The sequence below is a fragment of the Raphanus sativus genome, chromosome 4 (assembly GCF_000801105.2).
Source record: "Raphanus sativus cultivar WK10039 chromosome 4, ASM80110v3, whole genome shotgun sequence".
NCBI classification, from domain to species: Eukaryota; Viridiplantae; Streptophyta; class Magnoliopsida; order Brassicales; family Brassicaceae; genus Raphanus; species Raphanus sativus.
The window spans coordinates 44098178-44107329 of record NC_079514.1 but is presented as its reverse complement, the minus strand read 5'-3'; the positions used below and the strand labels follow the sequence as shown (position 1 = coordinate 44107329).

The following is a 9152-nucleotide window of genomic DNA, read 5'->3' as shown; positions in this document are numbered from 1 at the left end:
AATTAATACCCTAAATATGTTTGTTGTGAAAATAAGAAACAATGAAAGCGTGTGTTGCTTAGAACAATGGCAGAGTACTTAAATATTAAGTTAAAGTTGGCCATGGACAATCTTGTTATTTGGTGGAGACTTGGGCTTTAAGTCGATCAATGGTACAGAGTGTACATTGATCGATTATCAACTCTAAATGTCGACCTCTTGTCTGGTTCGATAGTCAGCTCGGGTGAATTCTCTTTTTATCTCCAAAATGCCTCAAAATCACTACTTTACTCCAAATCACTTTTGAACATGTAAACATACTAAATAGACTCCAAAACATAATAATTGTGGGAACCAAAAGTATAGAAAGAAAAGAAACCCTACTTTCATTGGGGTTCAGATTCTCTGCGAGAGACAACGACAAGTGACCAAATAAATGTGGAAAATATAGAAAGATAACACACGGATTTAGAAAAAGTAGATATTTATTTCTTTAGAAAAAGTAGATATTTATTTCAAAGATTATAAAAGCTTCGGCCGCGAGAACTTTCAGCAATTTTTCTAGTTCTAACCGCCTAAAACCTTAAACCTAATCAAGTCGCAGCTCGATTACAAAAGAATAAAAAGATACGAAAAATGTTTTCTTAAGATTTGGGACTGGACCTTATGAAAGGCTGCCTACATACCCCTTTCGAGGATAAGTCGGAAGTAGTTCAGTTAGAAAGAATTGAAGAAGAGATTGAACTGCATGTGCAAGTTCGTCTAGTATGAGTACAAGTTATAGAAACAAACATGTCGAAAATAATGCCTAGGGTTTCTAAGTGCAGAGCTCTAGAGTCAAAATAATTATCCAATTCGCCTCTCGCCTTGGCATCCCTTATATACTCCTCAGAGGTCGGTTTGCCCTTTCCTTTTCTGCTATTGGGTCGATTTTATCGTGAAACAGGCTTTTCCCATTTTTCTTCGATATTCATGATTATTTTCGAAACTTGACATTTATCCTCGGAAACTTGACATTTATCTTCTCCTGGGAATAAAAGATAAACCGTCATAGCATTCTTGGGCTCAATCCCATCTAAAATCGTAAGTGGGCTTTTGGCGGGTTTTGGAACTCTTTGGTCCTTTTTCGGCCTTAAACATTTTTGCAATTTCTTCTAGAATTCACATTCGATACGAGGCTGGTTTTATAGAAAGACTTCTAAATCAATCATATAGACAAGGAAACTGGTGTTTAAGTTAACTGTGGCGGTTTTATACAATGGACTTGAACTTATACGAGAAAACAAATTTCCGCGGTTTTTATCATAAAGTTTTGATGATAACTCCAATCGAATGAAACAAGAGGCATTGGGGTCATGGTTCAAAGGATGGAGATACGAGAACTTACACGAGAGTGCATAGTACTGATTCGAAGGATTAGATGGGATGGACCGCACTCGCCGTATGGCGACTGGGTCGAGATGTACCGCAATCGCCATATGGCGAGTGGGCTGGGACAGACCGCACTCGCCGCCAAGACGTACCACACTCGCCATATGGTGAGTAGGCTGGATCAGACCGCACTCGCCATATGGTGAGTAGGCTGGATCAGACTGCACTCGCCATATAGCGAGTGGGCCGAGACGTACCGGTGAGTGGGCCGAAACGTGTCGCGCTCGCCATATGACGAGTGCACTGGGACAGACCGCACTCGCCATTTGGCGAGTAGGCCGATACGAACCGCACTCGCGATATGGCTAGTGGGATGGGACAGACCGCACTCGCCATATGGCGAGTGGGTCGAGACGTATCGAGCTCACCATATGGCGAGTGGGCAAGGACAGACCGCACTCGCCATATGGCGAGTGGGCCGAGACGTACCGCACTCGCCATATGGCGAGTGGGCTGGGACAGACTGCACTCGCCAAATGGAGAGTGGGTCGAGACGTATCGCGCTCGCCATATGGCGAGCTGGCCGGGACGTGGGAGTTGTGTCTAGTTTTTTTCATAAAATCTTAACGGAAACACCTATTGGAACGAAACGAAAGACATTTTGATCGAGACTCAAAGGAGAACAAAGTGGGCTTGCCATATGGCGACATGGGAGTTTCATTTGGCGACATGAGCACTGTATTTGGCGACCTGGACCGAGACGAACCGCACTCGAGATATGGCGAGTAGGCTGGGACAGACAGCACTCGCCTATGGCGAGTGGGTCGAGACGTACCGCGCTCGCCATATGGCGAGTGGGCTGGTACAGACCGCACTCGCCATATGGCGAGTGGGCCGAGACGTACCGCGCTCGCCATATTGGGAGTGGGCTGGGACAGACTGCACTCGTCATATGGAGAGTGGGTCGAGACGTACCGCACTCGCCATATGGCGAGCTGGCTGGGACATGGAAGGCGTGTCATGTTTTCTTCGTAAAATATCAACAGAAACTCCGATTGGGACGAAGCGAAAGACATTTTGATCGAGACTCAAAGGAGAACAACATGGGCTCGCCATATGCCGACTGAGAGGAATGAGCTCGCCATATGGCGAGCTGGCTTGGGAAGACCAAACTCTGACCTTCTTCAGGTGGTTGGGACGGTTGGGTAGCGTTGGTAATCCCATTTTCCTGTTTCTTCGTTTTTTTTCCTGAGAGTTGTTTGTCGAAGAGATTGGATATTTTAATTTGAGAACTTGTCATATAACCTCTTTTAAAATTTTACGAGACTTTTGTTTCGAGAAATATTTTCCGGGGACTTTCAACAATTGATTCTATCATGACCGACTTTGACCTTAACAATAATTATATCTGAAAACTTTTATATAGCATGGCTAAAAATTTGTAAATTACATGGTATATCAGTATACGGTCACGGAAGGTCAGGTTTGGAGACGGCAATCTTCAGGTCTTCTTTTCGAATGACGGTATCATTGCATGGAGGTTCTTTCTCGTGCCATCGGTGGTGCTTCTTTCTGGTTTGGTAGTATGCTCGTGCTTTGATTATCCGAGTCTGTTTGTGTTGGGTTGGGTTGTTGAAAGCTGCAGGAACCGTAGCTTCTAGGTTTGAGGGCGCCTATCTCTCAGTATCTTATGGCAACCGGCAACTTTATCTCCGGTCTTCCGACCTTGTTTGGTCTTCGCTCATCTCGTTGCTTAGCTAGTAATTAGGATGGCGATCTTCTTTGGTTCATCTAGCTCATTGTTTATCCGTGTTTGTTTAGTTTCGATTTTGCATTCCTCCACTAGTTTTTCTCTGTAATAGTTGTCATAATTAAAAATTTTGTATAATATTTAACATTTTACCAAAACAAAAAGAAATGAAACTCATCATTTTCAACTGAAACTCATTTTTTACTGGAACTGTATATCTTCATGATATATATCACCAACAATGTGATGGAAATTTTTTGTATTAATGAGTTTGATGGAAACATAAGTTAAAATAGGTTTATATATAACTTTTTTTGACAACAATAAGTAAACTAAGAGTTCCCTATCGGATCAGGAAGCCAAGCCGTAGGGAAGAGTCGACATAAACCATAGCTGAAGGAGAACTCCTCGCACCCCGTGCAAGCTTGTTCGCCATAGTGTTTTATGTCCTTGGAATATGTATGATCGAGAACATAGGGAAGAAAGTCTTACTGCGGTGAAATTCCTCCAAATGTGTAGTAAAAGCTGACCAGTCTCTAGGTGTAGACATTATCTTCACCAGTTGAGAACAGTCTATTGCAAAAACTACATCCGAGAACTGCAAGGTCTTCATGCACTCCATAACCCACATCAACGCTTCACATTCAGCATGTAAAGGTGAAAAACTTCTTCGGAGATTCATCGCGCCCAGCATCTTCTCAGTTGAATCAAAGGTTCGACAGAACCATCCTTGACCCGTCCATTTATCTTTCTCTCGCCACGCACCATCAATATAACATATTCTATCACGTCCGAGACTACGTAAGTCCATAGACGTTGTAACAGCCCCTGGCTGCTGGGTAATCGGTTCATGTGCCTCAGCCCAGAAGGTTCCTTCTATTACTGCAAATTTCCCGTGGATCCACATTTTTATTTTTATACACTTTGTCATTCCTATTTTTCCAGATATACCAAAGAATCCATGGATAATAACTAAAATCGTAATCTTTATGAAGTCTCCAAAAAAGATAGTCCATATTGGTAAAGATAGCGGGTGATGAAAACATTACTGGAGGAGATATGATCTTAGAGAGAGCCCACACCTGTAATGCTGGAGGACATTCAAAGTGAGTATGATTGATACTTTCTTCCTCTGCTCCACACAAGTTACATCGTATATCACAATTTATCCCCCTAACATTCAAATTCTTAGTTACTGGAAGAATTCCAGAAAGAATCTGCCAAAGAAAATGTTTCAACTTCGGCGAGCACCTTAGTTTCCACATTTTAGCAAATAATGGTTTAATATTTGGGCCATACGAGACCAAAATTATAACCACATCTCGGAATAATGTTTCCGTTTGGTATCATGATTTAACAGTGTACTTTCCTGATTCCGTAAAACTCCAGCCATATGAATCTGGTCTCTTGTATCTGCTTATCGCCAGACCTCTAATGATTATAACATCCTCCGGATGAAAGTATTCATTAAGTAAATCCACATTCCATGAGAAGGTACCCTGGATAATTAAATGCTCAACCTTGAGCTCCGGGTCAAAGAACTGATGCTGATTTTTTGGTAGTGCTGATCTCGGGCGAGGAGCAGGGATCCAAGGCTCACTCCATACGGAGATAGATTGTCTTGATCCTACTCTTTTGATTAGCCTTTTTTTAACCACAGATCGAGCTGAACAAATACTTTGCCACCCAAAAGAGGATGAGTAAGATTTGTGAAGATCCAAAAGATCTGTATTCCTAAAATACATGCCTTTAAAAACCTTTGAGAATAGGCAGGATGGATTGTCTATCAACCGCCTGAATTGTTTGGCCAACAAAGCTGTGTTGAAATTCTGAAGGTCCTTAAAACTTAAGCCTCCTTCATCTTTATATTTACAAACTTTATCCCATGAAAACTAATGAATAACTTTCTTATTTCCCCTTCCTCCCCACCAAAAATGTGCCACTATGCTAGTAATCTTTTCCGTTATTCCTTTTGGGAGTCTCAAACAAAACATAACATGATTCTTCATTGGAGATGGCACTGATTTAATCATGACTTCTTTACCTCCTCGCGTAAGAAACCGTACATAACAGCTATTCACTCTAGAATTAACTCGTTCATTTAAATAACTCGTTTATATATAACTTAAATAGTTATCTGAATACATGTATGTATATCCCCTATATATTAAAAAGAAACATTTAAAAAATTATAACATGTAATTTGTATTAATTAAAAAGTGACATGCTAAGTTTCATGTAATTGAAATGTTAGTTTTGCTTACGTGACAGTTTGAGAATCAATTGACAATTTTGTTAGTCCAAAATTAAATTGGTAGGAAATGTTATATTATATAGTATGTTCATTATAGACCATTCATTTATCAAACTAAAATTTATTATATATTATTTTTTAAATAAAACTTACGGAATTACTTAATGTAATTAAAAAATATATATATATATATATATATATATGGAAATTAATGATTTTAAATAATAAAAATTTGCTAACAATATGTATATTTCTATATTTTTGTTTATTTTTTTATTATTAAAATAAATTACACAATTACATTAGTTATATAATAAAATTTTAGATTTTTGTATATGTTGTATTTTGGATTTTTAAAAACGGTATAAAGTACTAAAACTGTTAAAAATATCACATACACTTTTTGTGATCAAGTTAAATTTTTTTATGTTGTAAGATACAATGATCATAGAAATCACTATATTTTAACCAAGACAAGAACAACTTTTAATGGAACAATTATCCTGAATTGTATCAAATTCTTCGTGAGAATTACTGTTTCTTCAATGAATAGAAATATCAAATTCTTCGTGAGAATTACTGTTTCTTCAATGAATAGAAATTAAAAAAGCAAAAAAAAAAAAGTTATAATCTCAAGTCAAAACAAACAAAAAAAAAAAAAAAAAAATTGAACGTGCTTTGTGGTCAAGTGGCAGTGGACGGGCTTGGGACGCTAACACGTTTCAGGTTCGATCCTCCTGCTATGCGAAACTAAGTCACATTGTTCTGTTCACCTAACGCGGATATGGGTCCATGCTTTACGACCCATTTGAATGCCCAGAAGAAGGAGTCCATCCGCGGGTTTGCGACTTCCCCGGGGGTTAGGTCTGGTTCCAATAGTGACCCGGGTTTAACCCTTTTAATTTTGAGTTATTCTTAGGTTCACCCTCTAGGGTGAACCTCAAGGTTCACCAACCAATAGTATTTGAGTATTTGATATTTGACATCTTTTAAAAAAGGAAACAAAATTTAATTTCTAAACTATATTGTATTTTAAAAATAAAAAATATAAATACATAAAAAATAGTATAGTTACAAAAATAAATAAATTAATATTATTAAGCTTTTAGTAAAATATTAAACCCTATACCCTAAATTCTAAACCCTAAAATCTTAGGTAAATCCTAAACCCAAAAATTTTAGATAAACCTAAATTTTTTTATAAATCCTAAACCCTAAATCACATATATTAAAAACTAAATCATAAAACACTAAACCCTAAATCCTAATCACTAAACCCTAAACCCTTGGGTAAACCCCGAACCCTTGGATAAATCATAAACTCAAACATTATATATTGGTCGGTGAACCTACATGAATTATCCAAGGGTTCGGAGTTTACCCAAGGGTTTAGGGTTTAGTGATTAGAATTTAGGGTTTACTGTTTTATGATTTAGGTTTTAATATTTATGATTTAGGGTTTAAGATTTATCAAAAGGCTTAGGGTTTACCTAAAATTTTTGGGTTTAGGATTTAGGGTATATGTTTTAGGATTTAGGGTATATAATTTAGTATTTTAGTGAAGGCTTAATAATATTAATTTATTTATTTTTTGTAACTATTATTATTTTTTATGTATTTAATATTTTTTTTATTTTAATCTAATTTGAAAATTCAATTATGTTTTTTTTTTAAAAGATATCAAATATCAAATATTTAAAGACTATTGCTTGGTGAATCTAAAGGTTCACCCTAGGGGGTGAACCCAAGAATAAGTCTTTAATTTTTGGTTTAAAAAAAAAACAAACAAAAAATGATAAAATTATAACATATGGGTGAGTGTTAGAGGCCTGAGGGTACGGAGATATTTACATGTTATTTATTGCCTGAGGGTACGAGATATTTAAATGTTATTTATTTGGATGCGATACAGTAGTTTTTTGAACACAGAGATCTTATCTACACCGATCTAGCAGATGAAAATTCAGATACCTTATAAAATTGTTCACATGTACTAGCAAACAAAATGTAAAGACTTTGCAACTTGCAAAAGTCTTCGTCAAGCTGTAATAAGAAAAGTCAACCCTAAGCCCCACAAGTTTCCTCAGTTTTATTATAAACAGAGAAGAACAAACTGTCTTCGTCTGCCTCTCTTTGTGCTCGACATCTCTCTCATCATTCTCTCAACCATGGCAGGAGCTTTATCTTGCTCTGCGACCGATCTTGCGGTCTTGCTAGGTCCTAATGCTACGCTTGCGGCTGACTACATCTGTGGCCAACTTGGCTCTGTTAACAACAAATTCACCGACGTCGCTTTCGCCGTGGACAACACGTACCTTCTCTTCTCAGCTTACCTTGTCTTCTCTATGCAACTCGGTTTTGCTATGCTCTGCGCTGGTTCGGTCAGAGCCAAGAACACGATGAACATCATGCTTACCAACGTCCTCGACGCTGCAGCTGGAGGTCTCTTCTACTATCTATTTGGTTTCGCCTTTGCCTTTGGATCTCCTTCAAATGGATTCATCGGAAAACATAACTTTGGTCTCAAAGACTTTCCTTCAGCCTCCGCTGACTACTCTAATTTTCTATACCAATGGGCTTTTGCTATAGCCGCCGCCGGGATAACCAGCGGTTCCATCGCTGAACGGACTCAGTTTGTTGCGTACCTGATCTATTCATCTTTCTTAACAGGGTTTGTTTACCCGGTTGTTTCTCATTGGTTCTGGTCAGTTGATGGGTGGGCTAGTCCTTTTAGGACGGACGGGGATTTACTTTTCAGCACCGGAGCAATCGATTTCGCTGGCTCTGGTGTTGTCCATATGGTTGGAGGTATTGCTGGACTATGGGGTGCGTTGATCGAAGGTCCTCGACTTGGCCGTTTCGATAACGGTGGACGAGCTATCGCTCTACGTGGCCACTCGGCGTCACTTGTTGTCCTTGGAACGTTCCTTCTCTGGTTTGGATGGTATGGTTTCAACCCTGGTTCCTTCAACAAGATCCTCGTCACATATGAATCAGGCACGATCAACGGTCAATGGAGTGCTGTGGGAAGGACAGCTGTCACGACCACACTAGCTGGCTGCACGGCGGCGCTAACAACTCTCTTCGGGAAACGTCTTCTCTCAGGCCATTGGAACGTCAGCGACGTATGTAACGGCCTCCTTGGAGGGTTTGCTGCTATAACTGGGGGATGCTCCGTTGTAGAGCCGTGGGCAGCAATCATATGCGGTTTCGTGGCAGCTCTCGTCCTCATCGGATGCAACAAGCTCGCAGAGAAACTCAAATATGACGACCCGCTCGAAGCAGCACAGTTACACGGTGGGTGCGGAGCGTGGGGTCTAATATTTACCGCACTTTTCGCTAGAGAAAAGTACTTGAACCAGATATACGGCGACAAGCCCGGAAGGCCGCATGGTTTGTTCATGGGCGGTGGAGGGAAACTACTTGGAGCTCAGCTGATTCAAATACTTGTGATCACGGGTTGGGTGAGTGCGACCATGGGAACACTTTTCTTCATCCTCAAGAAAATGAAACTGTTGCGGATATCAGCGGAGGATGAGATGGCTGGCATGGATATGACCCGGCATGGTGGCTTTGCGTATATGTACTATGATGATGATGAGTCTCACAAAGCCATCCAGCTAAGGAAAGTTGAGCCTAGATCTCCTTCACCTTCCGGTGCTCCTACGACCTCTGTTTAATTTAAATAATTTATATTAATGGGTGATATGATATGTAATATATTTGTTTCGGATGCATTTGCATTGCTATAATGTTGTTGTACAATTTTATGGGTTTTGATGGTTATTAACTTATATC

The 9152-nt window shown here is 39.4% G+C and overlaps 1 protein-coding gene across 1 annotated transcript; it reads left to right on the top strand.

Annotated features, from left to right (window-relative positions):
• The first annotated feature begins 7452 nt into the window (after positions 1-7452).
• LOC108855870 (ammonium transporter 1 member 1) lies at positions 7453-9152 on the top strand. Its single transcript, XM_018629790.2, has one exon. The coding sequence runs from the start codon at positions 7523-7525 to the stop codon at positions 9032-9034; it is 1512 nt and encodes a 503-aa protein (XP_018485292.1). The 5' UTR covers positions 7453-7522; the 3' UTR covers positions 9035-9152.

Bases quoted from the DNA above. Each gene is read 5' to 3' on its own strand.
- LOC108855870 (XM_018629790.2), top strand. From the start codon at position 7,523: ATGGCAGGAGCTTTATCTTGCTCTGCGACCGATCTTGCGGTCTTGCTA.